The sequence below is a fragment of the Scyliorhinus canicula genome, chromosome 20, assembly GCF_902713615.1.
Source record: "Scyliorhinus canicula chromosome 20, sScyCan1.1, whole genome shotgun sequence".
Taxonomy (NCBI): domain Eukaryota; kingdom Metazoa; phylum Chordata; class Chondrichthyes; order Carcharhiniformes; family Scyliorhinidae; genus Scyliorhinus; species Scyliorhinus canicula.
The window spans coordinates 43,170,796-43,192,251 of record NC_052165.1 but is presented as its reverse complement, the minus strand read 5'-3'; the positions used below and the strand labels follow the sequence as shown (position 1 = coordinate 43,192,251).

Genomic DNA, 21,456 nt, shown 5'->3' with positions numbered 1-21,456 from the left:
TCCAAATCCCAGCTACCAACATACCTTCCCCCGGCTGCTGTCTGAGGCTGCACTAGACCATTTGCAGTCCTGTCATCTTAGCGGACCCTAAGCTGAGCTTCCAACCTCATATCCGTTCCATCATCTGCTCCACCTTCATAATATCAATCATCTGAACCACTGCCTCAGCTCATTTGCTTCTGAACCCCACATTCATAATTAATTGTTACCTCTTGAATCAACTATTCTGATGCTCTCCTACCTGGTCTCACTGCTCCCACCCCCTGTAAACTTCATCTCATCCAAAACTCTACTGCTCTAACCTGCACCTAACCAAGTTCTGTTCACCCTGTGTTTTATGACCTACATTTATGACCTCATCTAGCAATGCCTCAAATTTTCATCCTCATGTTCAAATCCCTCCATACACTTGTTCTTCCCGTCTCTATTTCTACAACTTCCCCCAACCACATCCAACTGATAATTCTCTGGGCGAGCCAAGATCAACTCAAGGCCACAAAATGAGTATAGGCCATTTGGCTTACCTAATTCATGATATTGTACCCCCTATTGAATCAATTCAGGCATTCAGCCTCCATTTCTCTATCTTGAAATTTTGAGATTTCTTAATATCAGTTTTACTGGTTTGAGACAGTCTCATCTAGTTCCATGCCCAGAGTTTGATATAAAAGTAAAATTTTGGGTTAATCTTTTTATTCTCTTAACAATCTTGGGCGCGATTCTCCGCTGCCCACGACGGGTCGGAGAATAGCGGGAGGGCGTCCCTGACATTTTTACCGCCCTCCCGCTATTCTCCCCCCCTCCCCCATGGCTGCCCCATGACACGAATCGCTGCTCGCCATTTTTTACGGCGAACAGCGATTCTCCCCAGGCCGATGGGCCGAGTTCCCAGGCCTTTACGGCCGTTTTTACGACAGCAAACACACCTGCTTGCTGCCGTCGTAAAAACGGCCGCAACATGCCCGTTCTGGGCATCCAGGGCCCCGATTGGCATGGCAGTACCACGGCCGTGCCAAGGGGGGCATGGGCCCGCGATCGGTGGGCACCGATTGCGGGCAGTGCGTCCGTAACAGACGCACTCTTTCTCCCTCCGCCGCCCCGCAGGATCAGTCCGCGGGGCGGCCGAGGGAGATGACGGCCCCGCGCATGCGCGGGTTGGAGCCGTCCAATCCGCGCATGCGCGGCTGATGTCATCGTGCACGTCAGCCGGCGTGACGCTTGGCACGCGGACTTAGCGACGGTTTGCTAAGGCCGCGATGCTGTGGTTCACGGGGCCCCGCTGCTAGCCCCGCCCGGGGGGGGGGGGGGAGAATCGGGTTCCGGGAGGGGGCGCGGAGGCTGCCGTGAAACACGGCCAGTTTCACGGCAGCCTTTATGACTCGCCGCATTTGCGGAGAATCGCGCCCCTTGTATCTCTGTAACAGCATCTCTTATATCCCAGGCTAAAAGACAACTTGTCCAATCTTTCAGCATTTACTCCAGCTTTTGACAGCAAGGTTCATACAGAGTCAGAGTTTTACAGCACAGAAAGAGGGCCTGTGATCCATCATATATGTGTCAGCCACCAAATGCCTATCTATATCCAATCTGTCTCCAGCATTTGAATATCTGCATTCGTTCTTGATGAACAGAACTCTAGATGCATTATCCAAGCTGCAGTTTGACCAGGACACTATGCAGTGTTGCTTGTTATGCTTTCCTTAATTTGCTCTGTTTTAATTGCCTTTGCTCAAGAGTCGCCAGGTATCGTTCTGATACCACCACAAAGTTCAAGCTGGTGCTTGGCGGGTCTCTCATCACTGAGAGCCAAAGACCAAGGTGAAGATGAAGAGTTCAAGAGTTCTTAAGAGAGCGCTCTGACCTTGGGGACTCTGATTTATACCCCAAAGGGTTTCGCGCCCTTCTGGGCGGACACTGGACTTGGTCCCAATTAATTATACCATGTCCCAATCATTTGTATCAATTCTCTCCAATAACGGGGTCATTCCTCGATCACTGGGCGGGCCCTAGGTAACCGTTGGCCTGCCTTTGTTTTAGTCTCCACTGGCGCCGGGGAGTCTGCCCTGGTACTGATTGTTTAAATGTTTCTCTTTTGTCCCCGGAGATAGCTCATTACTATGCTAATGGCTTGTAGTATCAGTTCTGTCTGGGACCTGCAAGTTCCAATCCACAGGCAAACCTTGCACCTGCTTGTTTTCCCAGTACTGACCAATTTTCCCTGTACTCTTTGCGAATGTCCATTTTGGAATCAGGACATGGTCACCCCAGGTGGCTACAGCAGTATGATCATTACCTCCCCAACTTACAGTGTATTGTTTTGATTACATTGTTAAACAAAAGAAATAACCTGCATTTATAATGCACCTTCCACATTCTCAGGATATTTCAATGCACCTACAGTCAATGAAGTGCTTTTGAAAAGCAGTTACTAATGTCGCAGGTACTAATGCAGCAACCAATTTACATACAGCAAGATCTGACAGACAGCAATTAAATAAATGACCAGATCATCTGCCTTTTAGGTGATGGTTGAACAGGACCCGAGGGAGAAATTCCCTGTTCTTGTTCAAAATAGTGCCCTGGGTAATAGGGCAGGCTGGGACCTTTTTTTAAAAATTTGTTTTTATTCAAAATTTTTACAAAATTTTACAAACCACTACAGAAAGAAAACAACAAAAAACATAATAGTAATAATAAAGAAACACGAATTAACAAAGTAACAAAGCAAGGTGGGGTATATGCCCTTTACAAGTAAAATCAATGTACCACCCATACCGCCCCCCCCCCCCACCTCTCCCCTCCCCCCCCCCCCCCCCCCCTCTGGTTTGCTGCTGCTGCTGACCTCCACTTAACGTTCTGTGAGAAGCCCTGCAAGGACCCTCTTAAGGCAAACTTTATCCTTTCCAAACTTAGAAACCCAGCCATGTCACTGACCCAAGTCTCCACATTTGGGGGTTCCACGTCCCTCCATATTGACAAGAGCCGTCTCCGGGCTACCAAGGAGGCAAAGGGCAAGACTCCGGCCTCTTTCGACTCCAGCACTCCCGGATCTTCTGAAACCCCAAATATCACTATCCCCCAGCTCGGCTTTACCCGGGTGTCCAAGACCTTGGACATAGCCTTTGCAAAGACTCTCCAAAATTCTGTAAGTGCCGGGCATGCCCAAAACATATGGACATGGTTTGCTGGGATCCCTGAACACCTCACACACGTGTCCTCCACCCCAAAGAACTTGCTCATTCTCACCACTGTCATATGCGCCCGGTGCACCACCTTAAACTGAACCAGGCTAAGCCTGGCACAAGATGAGGAAGGGCTGGGACTTTTTTTAACACCTCATGTGAAGGATGGTACCTCTGGCAGGGCAGCACTCGCATATTACTGCACTGGGATTGTCAGCCTGAATTAGCTGACCAAATCTCTGGAGTCAGCCTTGAACTGATAATCTGATTCAGAGGTGTGAGCTTTATACGTTGAACCATGACTGACAGGGAAATGGCGCTAGCTCAGATGGCTCCAGTTAAGGGGATGAATCCCACATAAACATGAAGGATGAATGGCCTCTTTCTGTGCAGTAGTTTCCGGAGATAGTTGGGTTACACAGTAGCACAGTGGTTGGCATTGTTACTTCAGAGCGCCAGGGTCACAGGTTCCATTCCAGCTTGGGTCACTGTCTGTGTGGAGTCTGCACCATTCTCCCAGAGTCTGCGTGGATTTCCTCCAGGTGCCCCTATTTCCTCCCTCATGTCCCGAAAGACGTGCTGTTAGGTGAATTGGACATTCTGAATTCTCCCTCAGTGTACCCGAACAGGCACCGGAGTGTGGCGACTAGGGGCTTTTCACAGTAACTTAATTTCAGTGTAATATAAGCCTACTTGTGACAATAATAAAGATTACATATATGGTACAAATATTAAGCTGTAAAGATAAAATAAATTAAAGGTGGAGATTGCCTAGTATTAGATGTCCATTAAGCGTTCAGAGTGGATGCAAATAATACTGAGGAAGTTTGAAGCAAAATGGGAAATAAAACTTAAAAGAAACGAAACAGTGCAAATGCTGGAATCTGAATTAAAAACAGAATGAGCTGGGGAAACTCAGCTGTCTTTATGGAGAGCGAAACAGAGTTAACGTTTCGAATCCAGTATCACTTTTTCTGAATGCACAGGAACTTCTGCTTTTTTCACTTTTACTAGGGAAATAATACAACCATAAACAATGCTATATAAAGCGCAATGCAAGGAGATTAGAGAGGGTCGATGGATGCAAATGGTCAAAGCTATTGACTAAAGTTTGGCTAGCAGAGATTGGTTAAACTAGCAATAGGACAAGACATTAAGATTACTATTCATGACAGTCATGAGAGTCGGTCTTTAAACAGAAAGATTACCCTTTTATAGTAGGACACAACTGCATTGGTGAAACCCAAGCAACCACAACAATCTCCAGTTAAGGGCTTCAATGTAATAAGAGTTCTAAAGCGTTTCATGAGAACCTTATAGAATATGGTTCCCTTGCTGTGTCTGGAACTAGTTAAAGTCTAGCTGCATTGAGCTGTGAAGGGTTAATCCAGCCGGGGCTGGTTAAGAGTTCAATCACGAGTAGTTAATATAATCAGGAGGAGGAGGGCATGTGCGGAAATTGAGGCGCTGTCACTTTCGGGCTCAGCTCGAGAGAGTATCTGTCTGCGGGAGAGGGGTCAGGGTGAGGGTCAGGATTCCAGATGAGGAGAAAGTTTCAGCTGGCTTTGTGAGTGTTGCCCTGGGACGCGCGAGAATTGAGCCGAATCCACGGAGTAACAGCGGCAGAGTCTTGAAGCTGAGAAGACGCAGCATGAGCCGGTAACCTATGCAGAAACAGAGAGAGAGATACCGCCAGGACATGTCCCTCCACGGGGTGAAGGCTGCTCCCTTTCTGCTGCTTCTACGCTTCGCCCTGTCCCAGTTCCAGCCCCCATCAGGTGAGCATTCACCCCAGTAGGTTCAACTGCGGTTATTCCCTCGGTTAGAGAGGCTCTCTGCTGCTTTTTAAAGTGCCGCTGGATGTGAATGAAGATGATTTTAAAGTGCTACGCTTTTTATTTATTATTTATCCTTGTCTCTATCTCGTCTCCTCTCTCTCTCTCCTACGTAACTATTCATGGCAAATCCAGGAGCAACTTCTGGAGTAGAATTTGTTACCAAGGAGTGTTTCTGGTTGAACACTCCTATCTCTAATGACAGACTATTAATTACTATTATGCTTAGTAAATAACCTTTTGATAAGAAACATTGTATCCACTGTCCTGATTTACGATAAGTTACAACGGTCTAGTATTATGATTTTAAAAATGCAATTCTAAAGGCACTGCAGGGCAGAGCTGGACAAGTCGAAGGTTAATAATAAAGTGCTTGGCTTCTGAACATTTGTAGCTAAAGATGCATAAGAGCATGGAAGCTACGATGAAGTATTGCACGGCATGGGAGGAAAGATTATTCACAAAAAACAGATGGGCTTTATTTCTGAGGACCGATTGGGGAGATTTAATAGAGCTGTTCAAAACGGGAGGGGTCTGGACACGTAAATATGGAGATAATGTTCTCGGTGAATGGATCGAGAGTCGGAGATGCTTGAGGAAACAACCAAGGTTGACGGGACGATTATGCAGATGTGGAATGCTTTTCCTGTGTGTGTGAAGTAGCCAATCCTGGCTTGTAAAGAGATAATTGGTGGACAAAAGTGGGATTTGATGGGCTGAATGGCCTCCTGCGCTACTCCTTTGGATTCTAACTGGGGAAGGAAGAAATATGACTCGTGTCCCCTAGTCGGCAGAAACTGCCCGTCCCCATCATCAAACGTTTTCATAATCTTGAAAACCTCCTATTTGGGTGAGATAGTGGTGTCACTGAATAGTGATACACCAGCCCAGACTAATGTTCTGGGATATGGGTATATCCTACCATGCCAGCTGGTGGAATTTAAGTTTAGTTAATAAATCCAGAATTGAAAAGTAAGTCATGATATGCACACACACCTAATGATATACAAACAAGCAGCTAATGGACATGACCAATAAGCAGGCAGGACACTTGGGGGTGGGATCTAACTATAAAAGACACAAGGCACTCACATTCCACCTCTTTCCACTGATGAACATCTAGAGAGTCTGTCAAGAGTGTTGCTACAATCTCTCACCTCCACCATGTGGCTAAGAGCCAGTCTCTTCAGTCAGACAGAGTAACCATACTTAAAGTTAGCAGACAGTCAAACTCTCAGAACTATGCTAACTGTTATTAGTTCAATAAACCTGATTGAACTAACTTCAAGGTCTGGAGTATCTTTGTGATTTATGCTGCATCCAGTTGCAGCCAGTGTTATAAAGTGTACCTAACATGACATGATACCAGGAGATTACTAATTTAAGGTGGCTGACCTCAGTCTGTTCTGTGCCATTCTGTGACAACTGGCAAATGTATCCTGGCACCATGGTGAAGATTCAGGCTCCTCACCAGCTCAGGACCTCTGGCAATCTCAGTGCCAACTGGTGGATATTAAAGCAAAAGTTTCTGCTGTACATTGAAGCCTCAGACCTTGAGGGTGTGTCTGATGCAAGAAAGATTGCGCTTCTCAACAGCGGGTGATCAAGTCATCGAACTCTTCAACTCGTTTAACTTCAGCGAAGGCCAGGACAAGACCAAGTTTCAGACTATCCTGGACAAGTCACTGTGAAGTTGACACCAATGAAATCTTCCAAGTGCTACATATTCAAACAACTTCAAGGTAAAGATTAATCTTTCAATGCCTTAACTAGCCTCCGCCTGCTCGCGCTGTCCTGCAACTTTGGTGATATTGCTGACTCCATGATCCGAGACCAAATCGTGTTGGAGTTCACTCTGATCCTCAGAGCAGCTCTTAAAGCATATGACCCTGCCAGTTGCAATTGAAACGTGTACGAGCATGCAAAAAAACGGTGTTCCCAATACAAATCGGCTGAAAATGAGAAACTTCCCACGAAGCAGTTAGTGTGCAGACCATCTCCTGGATGCAGCGCCTTGGCATTGAAGACAGTGGCCATCTCGTGATTTTCCCGGAGCCCCACACGTGACACCCACACTGCACTGGTGCAGATGTCTGCCGACCACACTGCGCATGTATGACTATGTTCACCACATCACAACACCCACATAATGATGTGCCCGAACTGTGGCAACTCTCTCTTAAAGGGGCACTGCCCTGCAAGAGGCAGGCAATGTTTAAACTGCAGGAAGCCTGGACACTATGCAGCCTTGCGCATGTCTGCACCACCAGTCAGAGGCCAGCGCTTCCAATTCTGATGACGCGCGTCCAGACTGTGCAATGACAATTACAGAATTCTGATCCTGGCAGCACAATAGATCCAGAGGAAAAGTGCCTGGTGTCCACCTACTGTGTGGACATCATTACCACACGTGAACATGCCACACCTAACTCATCTCTCATTCAGTCCATCCTCACTGTGGATTCGGAGGACAAATGGCGTGCGGTGATGTAGATCAACCGCTGCTCCATCCAGTTCAAGGTGGTCACAGATGCCTCTGCCAACCTCCTCTCTCAGGCAGACTTGAAACGCATCAAGAAGCCCCCCAAGGTCCTGCCAGCTCCTGGACTATAACGGTCATGCCATCAGGGCACTGGGGTCCTACCATCTACTCTTCTTCAACCGGAGGAGTACCCATGCACAGCTTAAGGTTTGAAATTGTCAAGCAGGACCGGGCATCCCTACTGGGCGCGCGTGCCTGCAAAAAGCTAAACCTGGTGCAATGGGTTTATTCAAAGACATCCTCCAACGTGCATCTTCAAGCTGATATTGATGACATCCTTGCTCAGTATCCAGATGTGTTTGATGGTATGGGCACTTTGCCATATTGGTACAAGATCCTACTACGACCTGATGCCAAACCAGTGGTCCATGCACCACGCCAGGACCAGGCTCCACTGGAGGAGTGCCTGAAGGAACAGCTCAAGGAACCGGCTGACTGGGTCAGCTCTATGGTGGTGGTTTTAAAAACAAAAAAACAAACAAAAAAAAAAAAAAAACCCCTTTGGCGACCAAGGATCTCCATCAGAATATAATGTGGGAGGAACTCGCCAGTGAGATGGCACATGTACGGTTTTTCACAAAGTTAGATGCATCACATGGATTCTGGCAAGGCTCTGCACCTTCAACACACCGTTTGGCAGGTACTGCTATAACCATATGCCGCTCTGCATCGGAGATTTCATCGCATCATGGAGCAGATGATGGAGGGCATCAAAGGGGTTTGCATGTATGTGGACGATGTCGTCATATGGTCCGTGACCCCTGAGGAGCAGGTTTCCCATCTCCAACAGGTATTCCGCCGTGTCCACACCAATGGCCTGAAGCTGAACGGGGCCAAATGTTGCTTTGGTATGTCGATACTCAAGTTCCTAGGAGACCAGATTTCAGTAGGCCAAGTGCCCTGACACAGACAAGGTCAAGGCCATCGCAGCCATGCAGGTCCTGGAAGACAAGAAGGCGGATTGCGCTTCCTGGGCATGGGGCAAGTTCATCCTAAACATGGCCTCACACAGCATAGCCCGATGAAACCTAGTGAAGAAATCCACTGCCTTAAGAGTGGAAGGCGGCCCGTCAGGCAGTGTGGTTGGAGCTGAAAGCCAAGCTCACCACTGCACCCGTATTGGCATTTTTTGACCCAGACAGGGAAACCAAGATCTCGACAGATGTGAGCCAGGAGTCCTGGTATTCTCGGTTTCATGACCGTCTATGGCCTCCCGACATTCACAGTAAAGTTGGATCACAGGCCCCTGGTCCACATTTTCCACAAGGACCTTAATGACATGACTCCTTGGCTGCAGCGCATCCTTCTTAAACTCAGAAGGTACGACTTTGACCTGGTCTAGACTCCTGGCAAGGAGCTCATCATTGCCGACTGTCCCGCTCCATCATCGTGCCTAGTGAACCACTGAATATCAGCTGGCAAATTGAGTCACAGGTGCAGCTGTGTGCTAGCACCCTCCTGGCATCTGATGAGAAGGTGATTTGTATCCCTAAGGAGACACTTTTGCAGCATGTTATGCAACATCTAGCCAATGGCTGGCAAAAAGGCCAGTGCCCTCAATTTTTCAATGTAAAGAACGACCTGATGGTGGTTGATGGTATCCTCTTTCCCCCCCCCCCCCCCCCCCCCCACTCAAACTGGACCAGATTGTAATTCCACACAGTCTCCAGAGCTTCGTGCTCAGTCAAATCCACGAGGGTCACCTGGGTGTGGAACAGTGCAGACGCAGAGCCAGGCAGGCTGTCTACTGGTCCGGGATCGTTACTTTTCCAATTACCTTGAAGTTGTGAAGCTCAAGACCTCATCTTGGACTGTCATCTGTAAGGAGATGTTCTCCAGGCATGGTATCCCACTCTCACTGTCATGAGTGACAATGGCCCATGCTTGAGTCAAGATCCCTGATGGAGGCATTGTTCAATAAGCTTTCCCCCCCCCCCCCCCCAGCTGCTCATATGTTGTGCGTCTGGCTGATGGTTCTGTTGTGCGATGAAACAGACAGGTTTTGCCACCTCCTGATCCTCTACTCACGAGGCCACCAATAGGCTTCAATCCCGCTCATCAAGGCGCTGTCATCTCCTCCTCCACCTCTCCGGTGGTCGACCAGGATCAGACAAAAGCCACAGACTGGACTTATGAACATTTTGTTCTGTTTGCTATGTTCTGTGTTCTCGCATTAGACAGCTGTTTTCACATACATATATATGTCCAAAGATGTGCAGGTTAGGTGGATTGGCCATGATAAATAGCCCTTAGTGTCCAAAATTGCCCTTTTTTGGGTGGGGTTACTGGGTTATGGGGATAGGGTGAAGGTGTTGACCTTGGGTAGGGTGCTCTTTCCAAGAGCCGGTGCAGACTCGATGGGCCGAATGGCCTCCTTCACTGTAAATTCTATGATATCTATGATATATATACATGCAGTGGATATGAACATGCATTAATATTGGCCTATTCTTGTAAATACGCTCACATAAAGTGCATGCAGCTAATGGAAACAGGACATGATCAATAAGCAGGCAGGACACGCACTCCACCACTTTCCACTGAACACCTAGTCAGTCAAGGGTGTTGTTACAATCTCGCACCTCCACCATGTGGCTAAGAGCTAGTCTGGTTCAGTCAGACAGAGTAACAACACTTAAGTTAGCAGGAAGTTGAACTCGCAGAACTGTGCTAACTGGTATTAATTCAATAAACCTGATTAAACTAGCTTCAAGGTCTGGAGTATCTTTCTGATCTAATTTGCAGCCAGTGTTAGACCTAACAGAACAAGTTAATTTTGGTATTAGTAACCAAGTAACGATGAAACGATTGTCAATTGTCATCCACCCTGGTTCACTAATGTCCTTTTTAAGGAAGAAAATCTTCTGACCTACATATGACCCCTAACTGCCCTCTGAAATGATGTGGCAAGCCACTCAATTGAAGGGCAATTGGAGATGGGCAACATACTGGCCTTATCAGCAATGCGCACATCCCCTGAAGTAAATAAAATTTTAGGATGGCCTAAAGGTCCAGTCTTTCCTCATAGTTGTAACCTCCCAGTTCTGGTACTATGGGTGGCATGGCAGAGTGGTTAGCACTGCTGCTCACAGTACCAAGGACTCTGGTTCAATTCCAGTCTTGTGGATATCCTCCGGGTGCTCTGGTTTCCTCCCACAGTGCAAAGATGTACAGGTTAGATTGGTTGTCCCTTGGTGTGCAACGGTTAGATGGGGGGATGGGCCTAAGTAGAGTGCTCTTTCGGGAGGATCTGTGCAGACTGGATGGGTTGAATGGCCTTTTTACACTGTAGGGATTCTCTAATTCGATTAATCTTTTGTGCACCTTCTCTCATCCTTAATAGAGCCCAGACTCTGCACGACCCTTGATGGCAAATGTTGGTATGAAATTTGAAGTAGAACATCTAGTGTGGATAATTGAACTACAATGGTTTGTGGCACAGAATGGGGTGATCCTGACAGTTTTCAGGCCACTGGTTGCCCAAGATTGTTATGGATGGTAGAGGGTGGGTGGATCTGGGATTGCTAGTAGAAATGTTGAGCACTCTTGCAACAGCAATAAACTGGTTATTCCGACCAAAATGCATAATCTCTCGCTATGCGTTGAACTCCACCTGCTACCAATTATACTGTCCACTTCACAGTTTACAATGCTTCCAAGTTTCATGTCACCCATAAACTTGAAATTATCCCTTGCCCACGAGCTATATATCAAGAAAAGCAAGGGTCTCAATACTGACCCCTGGGGAACTCCACCTACAAATCTTCTTCCAGTCTGGAAAAACATCCATTGCTTTCTCACTGTTTCCTAATTACTGAGCCATTTTTGTATCTACATTGCTCCTGTTCCTTTTTATTCCATAAACTATAAATGTTCAAGTCTGTTGTGCGGAACTGTATCAAATGTCTTTTAAAAGTCCATGTACGCCACATCAACCCTTATTTCTTTTTAAATCACCCGTTTTCCCCTTTAGAAATCCATGCTGGCTCTTCCTAATTGCCTACAATTTTCCATGTGCGTACTAATTCTATCCTGAAATTATTTCTAGAAGCTTCCCCTCCACCAAGAAGCTTCCTGGCCACTCCTTGCAAACCTATCCTAGATGCCATGTGTCTGCTGCCCTTGTCCCTCTAGATGGTAGAGGTGGCGGGTTTGCAAGGTGCTGCCGAAGGAGCCTTGGCAAATCGCTGCAGAGCATCTTGTAGACAGTACACACGGCTGTCGCTGTGTGTTAGTGGTGGAGAGAGTGAATGTCTGTGGATGGGGTATCGATCGAGTGGTGCTGCTTTGTCCTGGATGGTGTCGAGCTTCTCGAGTGTTGTTGGAGCCAGTCATCCAGGCAAGTGGAGACTATCCCATCACACTCCTGACTTGTGTCCTTGTCGATGGTGGACAAGCTTTGGAGTCAGGACGTGAGTTACACTCCGTAGGATTCCCAGCCTCTCACCTAATTTTGCCGTCAGTCACCGTATTAATAGGCTGGGTCCAGTTCAGTTTCTGATCAATGGTAACCCCCAGGATGCTGATTGTGTGGAATACAGCGACAGTTGATGCTATTGAATGTCAAGGGGCGATGGTTAGATCCACTCTTGTTGAAGATGGTCATTACCTGGCACTTGTTTGACCCAATATAACTTACCAGCCCAAAACTAGATAATGTCCAGGTCTTGCTGCATTTGAACATGGACTGCTTCACCTTATGATACAAACAGTGCCTTATAAAGCATTCAGCAATATGTGGTTTGAGGTGTTAATACGACTCGCTTTTTATCAGCCCAATCTTGAGCGTGTGTGCATTGTATGTGCGTGGATGTATGCCTTCAGTGATATGTTGGCATATGTCAATTACTGTATTCCTCGGATGGTGATGTCTAGCACGAGGGGACATAGCTTTAAATTGAGGGGAGATAGATATAGGACAGATGTCAGAGGTAGGTTCTTTAGAGTAGTAAGGGTGTGAAATGCCCTGCCTGCAACAGTAGTGGACTCGCCAACACTAAGGGCATTCAAATGGTCATTGGATAGACATATGGACGATAAGGGAATAGTGTAGATGGGCTTTAGAGTGGTTTCACAGGTCGAGGGCCGAAGAGCCTGTACTGCGCTGTAATGCTCTATGTTCTGTGTTGTCAAACTGATCTACACTCATCCAGGCATATGGAGAATATTCCATTACACTCCTGACTTGTGCTTTTTGTAGATGGACAGGCATTGGAGAGTCGAAGTGAGCTACTCTGCATAGGATAACTACCCTGCTTGTGTAGCCACAGTAGTATATGGCTTGTCCAATTTCGCTTCTGGTAAAAGTAAACTCTTAAGATGTTTGGGAGCAATAGTAATGCTATTAAATGTCAAAGGGTAATGATTCTCTTTTTTTGGATTTAGTCAGGGCCGGGCACTTGTATGGTGTAAATGTTACTTTCCACTTATCATCCCAAGCCTGAATATTGTCCAGGTGTTGCTGCATGGGCTGCTTCAATATGTAAGGAGTTGCTAACAGTACTGAACATTGTGCAGTCATCGGCAAAATCCTCACTTTTCTGTTTGAAGAAAGAACATTGGTGTAGCAGTTGGGCTTTGCAGGTCAGTGTTGCCATGGGCTGGAGGAGTGAGGTGCATAGCACCTGTGGGGCCTACAAGCCATCATCCAATATTGTGTATAGCTTAAGCTGCTGCCTCTGTCCTACCAAACACTTCCAAGGCACAGCTTTGTTGTGTCTGCTTGCTCCTGATTGTAGTTGCAAATGCATCGAAATTGCTGTTTACTCTTTCTGTAGCCTGGGATAAGGAAATGGGAGGATAGGAAGATGATGATGTGCCTGGGCTGAAGAACTGGAGCACTTTTTCCCTGGTGTGGTTTTATTGGTGCGATTTTCCACTGTTAGGGAGTCTACTGCTGGGAGCTAGAGGAGCAAGAGGTGGATTGATCCAAATGAGCAATCTGTTAAGGTGTTGAAGAAATTTTTCTTGCAGTGATTGCATGTTGACTAGCACTTTGTCGCGAGTCAAGCATGCTTGCCGTCGAGGCAGTTTTAGTGCACCTGTAATGCCAGTGGAACATGTGGATAGCGAGCTTTGCTTCCGATGAAATTAGGCCATTTGGGTGAGGTGAAGCTGTCATTGTGTCTCTGGTGGCAGGCACCAGGTCTGCCTCCAGCACTTCCTTCTCCCAGACAGTGCATTCCCAGACAGTGCTTGGAGGGTAAGCTGGTCCTCCCTGTTGTCTGAACCATGGTGTTAATGCCCTCAGCGACTGAGTGCCTCCGTAATGTTCCCCTGCTTCTCGGGCAACTGGGACATGGTGTCAAGACCCTCAGCCATAGGACCTCACCGAGCCACGCCTTGGATGAAATAAAAAATGAAATTATAATTTCTTATTATCGCAAGTAGGCTTCATATGAAGTTACTGTGAAAAGCCCCTCGTCACCACATTCTGGCACCTGTTCGGGGAGGCTGGGACGGGAATTGAAACCACACTGCTGGCCTGCTTTGGTCTGCTTATTTTTACCTGTATTTAAGTTGGGCTAGACCCTAGACAATACACTTGTAGTGTTCCCCCATCCTTCCACCTCCTCTAACCTGAGGGGTAGAGTGAATAACAGGTAAGCTGCCTCTTTCTTGTTTTATCTAGAGGGGATGGCAGGGAAGGCAGTGCAATGTTCCTCCTGCAGAATGTTTGAGGTGAGGGACAACGTCGGTGTCCCTGCTGATTTCACCTTTGGGGAGTGCACCCAGCTCCTCCGAAAAAGGATTAGGGAACTGGAGCTGGATGAACTTCAGATCATTTGGAAGGCAGAGGTGGTCATAGCTTCAGGGATGTAGTTACTCCAAAGAATCAAGATAGATGGGTGACGGTGAGAGAGGCAGGGAGGAACCAGTCAGTGCAGGGATCCTCTTGTTGTTGTTGTTGTTGTTGTTGTTGTTGTTTCCCTCAGTAACAAGTATACCGCTTTGGATACTGTTGAGGGGGATGACCTACCAGGGGTAAGCCACGGCGAATGGATCTCCAGCACTGAGTCTGTCCCTGTGGCTCAGAAGGGAAGGAGGGAGGGCAGGAGAGCAATAGCTATTGGGAACTCTATAGTTAGAGGGACAGATAGACTGTTCTGTGGCAACGAAGAGACTCATGGATGGTATGTTGCCTCCCAGGTGCCAGGGTCTGTGATGTCTAGTACCGTGTTTTCAGAATCCTTAAGGGGAGGGGGAACAGTCACAAGTCGTGGTACACATCGGTACCAATGACATAGATAAGAAGTGATGGAGATTTAAAACAGGAATTTGGGGAGCTAGGGTGGAAGCTAAGAGCCAGGACAAACCATGTTGTCATCTCTGGTTTGTTGCCGGTGCCACGTGCTAGTGAGGTGAGGAACAGGGAGAGAGGGCAGATAAACACGTGGCTGCAGGGATGGTGTAGGAGGGAGGGTTTCAGTTACGTTGATAATTGGAGCACATTCTGGGGAAGGTGGGACCTGTACAGACAGGACGGTTTGCACCTGAACCAGAGGGGCACCAATATCCTGGGAGGGAAATTTACTACGGCTCTTTTGGGGTGGGGTGGTTAAATTAATTTGTCAGGGGGATGGGAAAACAAACTGTAGTCCAGAAGCCAATGTTGAGAGTAGTGAGGTACTGAGGAGGGTATCAAGGTTGCAGGAGTGTACCGACAGACAAAGGTAGGTTCAAGTGTGTCTACTTCAATGCAAGGAGCATCCGGAATAAGGTAGGTAAACTTGGAGCGTGGATTGTAACACTACGATGTTGTGGCCATTACGGAGACATGGTTAGAACAGGGACGGGAATTGCTGTTCGAAGTTCCGGGGTATAGATGTTTTCAGTAAGAGTAGGGAAGGTGGTAAAAGAGGTGGAGGAGTAGCATTGTTGATCAGGGATAGTTTAACGGCTGCAGAAAGGCAGTTTGAAGGGGATCTGCCTACTGAGGTAATGTGGGCCAAAGTTAGAAACAGGAAAGGAGTGGTCACGTTGTTACGAGTTTCTATAGGCCCCCAAATAGTAATAGAGATGTGGAAGAAGAAATGGCAAAATCGATTATGGATAGGTGTGGAGGTCTTGGGCGACTTTAACTTTCCAAATCTTGACTGGAACCTCAATAGGTCAAACAGTTCAGATGGGGCATTTTTTGTACAGGGTTTCCTGATAGGCCGAAAAGAGGGAGGGGGGGGCCACATTGGATTTGGTACTGGGTAACGAACCGGGCCAAGTGCTAGATTTGTTTGTGGGAGAGCAGTTTGGAGATGGTGACCACAATTTGGTGTCTTTCACTATTGCAATGGAGAGGGATAGCCATACGGCAGGGCAAGGTTTATAATTGGGGGAGGGGTAATTATGATGCGATTAGGGAGCATAAGATGGGAATAGAAACTGTCAGGGGGAAAGGCACAAATGAAAAGTGGAACTTGTTCAAGGAACAGATACCCATCAAGGACACGCAGTATGTCCCTGTCAGGCAGGGAGGAAATGGCCGTGTGAGGGAACCATGGTTCACAAAGGAGGTTGAATGTCTTGTCAAAAGGAAGCATATGTAAGGATGAGAAAGCAAGGTTCAGTTGGGTCGCTTGAGGGTTACAAGATAGCAAGGAATGAGCTTAAAAAAGGGGCTTAGGAGAGCTAGGAGGGGGCATGAGAAGTCCTTGGCAGGTTGGACCAAGGGAAATACCAAGGCTTTTTACTCTTGTGAGAAATAAAAGAATGGAGGGGGAGGTTAAGGCTGGTCAAGGACAGTAGTGGAAAATTGTGCATGGAGTCAGAAGAAATAGAGGCGTTGAATGAATATTTTTCTTCAGTGTTCACCAAGGACAGGGACCATGTTTTTGAGGATGAGTGTGATACAGGTGGATAGGCTGGAGGAGGTAGATGTTCTGAGGAAGGATGTATTAGCAATTTTAAAAAACCTGAGGGTCTACAAGACCCCTGGGCCAGATGGGATTTTTCCAAGGATTCTTTGAGAGGCAAGATATGAGATTGTCCAAGGATTCTTTGGGAGGCAAGGGATGAGATTGCAAAGCCTTTCTGGCTTTGATCTTTGGGTCCTCACTGCCCATGGGGATAGTGCCAGAGGACTGCAGAGTGGCGAATGTTGTTCCTCTGTTCAAGAAAGGGAATAGAAATGACCCTGGTAATTATAGGCTGGTTAGTCTTTCTTCAATGGTCGGTAAGGAAAAGGTCCTGAAGGATAGGGTTTATGACCATTTGGAAAGATGCAGCTTAATCCGTGACAGTCAACACGGATTTGTGAAGGGTAGATCTTGCCTCACAAATTTAAATTCTTTGATGAGGTAACTACGTATGTAGATGAAGGTATAGCAGTTGATGTCATATACATGGATTTTAGTAAGGTGTTTGATAAGTTTCCCCATGGTCTGCTTATGAAGAAAGTAAGGAGGTGTGGGATAGAGGGACATTTGGCCAATTGGATAAGTAACTGGCTATCACATAGAAGACCGTGTGGTGGTGGATGGAAAATTTTCAGACTGAAGACAAGTTATCAGCGGTGTACCACCGGGATCAGTGCTGGGTCCTCTGCTATTTGTGATTTTTATCAATGATTTGGAGGAGTGGGCTGAAGGGTGGGTCAGTATATTTGCTGATGACACCAAGATTGGTGGAATAGTGGATGAGGTGGAGGGCTGTTGTAGGCTGCAAAGAGACATGGATAGGATGCAGAGCTGGGCTGAAAAATGGCAGATGGAGTTTAACCCTGACAAGTGTGAGGTGATTCATTTTGGTAGAAAAAACTTGCTTGTGGATTACGGGGTCAACGGCAGGGTTCTGAGGAATGTGGAGGAACAGAGATCTTGGGGTTCATGTCCACAGATCTCTGAAGGTTGCTACTCAAGTGGATAGAGCCGTGAAGAATGCCTATAGTGTGTTAGCGTTTATTAATGGGGGCTTGAATTTAAGAGCCGCGGGGTTATGCTGCAACTGTACAGGACCGTGGTGAGACCACATTTGGAGTATTGTGTGCAGTTCTGGTCACCTCCACTATAGGAAGGATGTGGAAGCATTGGCAAGGGTGCAAAAGAGATTTACCAGGATGCTGCCTGGTTTGCAGGATAGGTCTTGGGTTGAGGAAGCTAGAGCTTTTCTCTTTGGAGCGGAGGAGGATGAGAGGCGACTTAATAGAGGTTTATAAGATGATGAGGGGGATAGATAGAGTGGACTTTCAGAATGTCATAATATACACATCAGTATATAATGGTGCAGACACACACTGATTGACACACTGCAAGACCACTCAACACACACAACACAGCAGCCAATCACCCGTTAGAGCACACTCACTATAAAGCCAGAGGGCATTAGTTTTCCAGCTCATTCAGGATGCCGCCTCTGAGAAGGACAGAGCTCACAGCTTGTAGCACAGATCTTCACCATGTGCTAACAGTTTAGACTGGTCAGGATAGGCATAGGTCTTCAGTTTAATCTAACATAGTGTCTACCCACAGTGCAAGTATGTTCAGCAGTTCCTAGCTTAATAAAATAGTGTTGTACTATTACAAGTGTTGGTCGCCTGTATACCAGGGGCTGTTTAGCACAGGGCTAAATCGCTGGCTTTGAAAGCAGGCCAGCAGCACGGTTCGATTCCCGTAACAGCCTCCCCGAACAGGCGCCGGAATGTGGCGACTAGGGGCTTTTCACAGTAACTTCATTTGAAGCCTACTCGTGACAATAAGCGATTATCATTTTATCATGTTACTGCTAAGGTAAATGCAGTCTCTCAGATCCAGAGTACCCAACACATCACACAGACTATTTCTTCGGGTGGATGTAGCTGTTACAAGGAGGCATAACTATTAAGGTTCAGGGTGGGAGATATAGGAGGGATATCAGAGGTAGGTTCTTTACTCAAGAGTGGTTAGGGTGTGGAATGGACTGCCTGCTGTTTTAGTGGAGTTGGACACTTTCAAGCGGTTATTGGATAGGACATGGAGCACACCTGAATGACAGGGAGTGGAATAGCTTGATCTTGGTTTCGAACAATGCTTGGCACAACGAGGGCCAAAGGGCCTGTTCTGTGCTGTACTGTTCTATGTTCTGTACTAGTTTATGTTCTACTGGGGTCGCTACCCTAGCAGTGTTGGCCCTTGGTGCTGCCATGCATTGCCAGCCCCATCCCCTGTGCCCATAGCCTTTGGGATTCCTCCAATCAGTTATCTACTTGCCAGAGTGTCACTGACGGCCTCTCTGAATCTGTGCCCTAGAGTCTGCATCGGCTCTGGAATAACCTTGCCCAGAGGCTCGGTATCTGTCCTAGGATCCAGCAGACCTCCAACTGCTGATTTCCTTGAATGTTTGTCCCTCCACCCAATTGTGCATCAACATCTGTGTGGTGCTGACCAGATTGTGCCCCAGAAGCCTATCCACTTGTGTGGCCCACTGATTTATTGTCATGTGTACTGAGGTACAGTGAAAAGTATTCTTTTTAAAAAATAATTTTTACAAAATACAAACATCTCAACTCTATTAACAAAACAACCGCGGTAACACCCCAAGAACAATACCCACCCAACTTCAAAAGAAAAAAAGACAAAAGAACACCCAAACAACAAAAGGGAAAGAGATAACACCTGCCACATCCCACAAACCCAGGTATTCAGTTCTCCCTCCCCCGGGTTGCTGCTGCTGCCGGCCTATTTCCCTACCATTCCGCCAGGAAGTCCAGGAAAGGCTGCCACCGCCTAAAGAACCCTTGTACTGATCCCCTCAGGGCAAATTTCACCTTCTCCAATTAATGAACCCCGCCATATCATTGATCCAGGCCTCCACGCTTGGGGGCCTCGCATCCTTCCATTGGAGCAAGATCCTCCGCCGGGCTACTAGGGACACACAGGACAGAACACTGGCCTCTTTCGCCTCCTGCACTCCCGGCTCCACTGCAATCCCAAAAATTGCGAGTCCCCAGCCTGGCTTGACCCTGGATCCTACCACCCTCGACACCGTCCTTGCTACCCCCTTCCAAAACTCCCCCAGTGCTGGGCATGCCCAAAACATATGGGCGTGGTTCACTGGGCTCCCCTAGCACACCTGTCCTTGCCCCCGAAAAACCTATTCATCCTCGTCCCAGTCATGTGGGCCCTATGCAGCACCTTGAACTGTATGAGGCTAAGCCTCGCACAGGAAGAGGAGGAATTCACTCTTTCCAGGGCATCCGCCCACGTCCCCTCCTCAATCTCCTCACCCAGCTCCTCTTCCCATTTACCCTCCATCGAGACCTCGTCTACCTCCTGCATTATCCGGTATATGTCCGAAATCCTCCCTCCTCCAACCCACACCCCCGAGAGCAACCGATACCGCACCCCTCGTGGGGGCAGCAAGGGGAACCCCTCCACCTGCTGCCTGGCAAATGCCCTCACCTGCATGTACCTAAACATGTTCCCTGGGGGAGCCCAAACTTCCCCTCTAACTCCCCCAAGCTCACGAACCTCCCCTCCACAAACAGGTCCCTCAACCTCCTAACCCCTGCCCTGTGCCAGCCCAGAAATCCGCCATCAATGCTCCCTGGGACAAACCGATGGTTCCCCCTTATCGGGGCCTCCATCGAGCCCCCCACTTCTCCCCTATGTCGTCTCCATTGCCCCCAAATTTTGAGGGTAGCCGCCACCACCGGGCTCGTGGTATACCTCGTTGGAGGGAGCGGCAGCGGCGCCGTTACCAGCGCCTCCAGGCTCGTGCCCACACAGGACGCCACCTCCATCCTCTTCCATGCTGCCCCTTCCCCGTCCATTACAGTGAAAAGTATTCTGTGTACAGTCCAGACAGGTCATTCCATATGTGGAAAAAAACACATGGGCATACATAAATACACAATATAACTACATGGACACAGGCATCAGGGGCTGCATACAGGAGTGCAACACTGAGTAGATGTGCGTCTCTGCGCTGGTGGAGGGTGGGGATGATAGCTGACGCCTTGATGGTCTCCTCCGAGGTGTTCTCTCCACTGTCAGGTGGGGTGGGGTGACCTGACCATCAGGTGGCAACCTGCTGAGAATAAAGAAGTAGTGGGAGCAAGGAATCATTTTGTTTGACATGAACAACTCTTCCTGGGTGCAGTGGATATTCACCTCTGCGGTGCAGGCCACGTCTATCCTCAACCAACCTGATTTCTCCAGCACCTGTTCCTCGGTGAGGAACTGCCCGCCTGTCAGACCCTTTCACTCCTATTATGGACTATGGAGGGGCCTTGTGAGCCATGTATTTTGTGAGCCATGCATTTTGTGCATAGAGGGAGATCTATGGCAAGTGACATGTGGGCACTGCATCTAGGCATGGAATAGTTGTGCTGGTGGGTGCCAGGTTGTACTCTGGCAACAGCATGGTGATCATGGCGGGGGGGTTGTGAGTTGCCAGCCTAGCTATCCTGGTCCCCGACCCCCTTGGGGGAATGGGATGTCCTGCCTGGCCTCCACAGCATCCATCAGCCTCGCCAGGTTGGCATCCTAGTGTGTTGCCTGGGTCTGAATTCAGAAGAGGCATTTAATATAGAATATACAGTGCAGAAGGAGGCTATTCGGCATATTGAGTCTGCACCGGCTCTTGGAAAAAGCACCCTGCATAAGGCCATGCCTCCACCCTATCCCTGTAACCCAGTAACCCCACCTAACCTTTTTTTGGACACTTAGGGCAATTTATCATGGCCAATCCACCTAACCTGCACATCTTTGGGATGTTTAAGAGCAACTCCCCTTGTTAGTGGGAAGCTGCTGGGTGTGAGTCTGGCGGGACAGTTAGTTTTCGGCATGAAGCTTGTGAGGGATTATTAACAGCACAAATTGCCGTCAAATACAGGTCTCCATCTCGCCGGCTTGGCTGTCAGGAAACACTCCAGTCGTGCCTGATATGCACTTAGAACTTTTTCTGTTAAATTGCGCCCAAAATT

General features: G+C 47.8%; 1 protein-coding gene across 1 annotated transcript in view; it reads left to right on the top strand.

Moving 5' to 3' along the window:
* Positions 1–4,657: 4,657 nt before the first annotated feature.
* The window catches only part of tm7sf3 (transmembrane 7 superfamily member 3), a 60,266-nt gene continuing 43,467 nt past the window's right edge, over positions 4,658–21,456 (top strand). Inside the window, exon 1 of the mRNA XM_038781173.1 lies at positions 4,658–4,960. Within this exon, the coding sequence (XP_038637101.1) occupies positions 4,849–4,960 (112 nt within the window). The 5' untranslated portion in view covers positions 4,658–4,848. The remainder of the gene's footprint in view (positions 4,961–21,456) is intronic.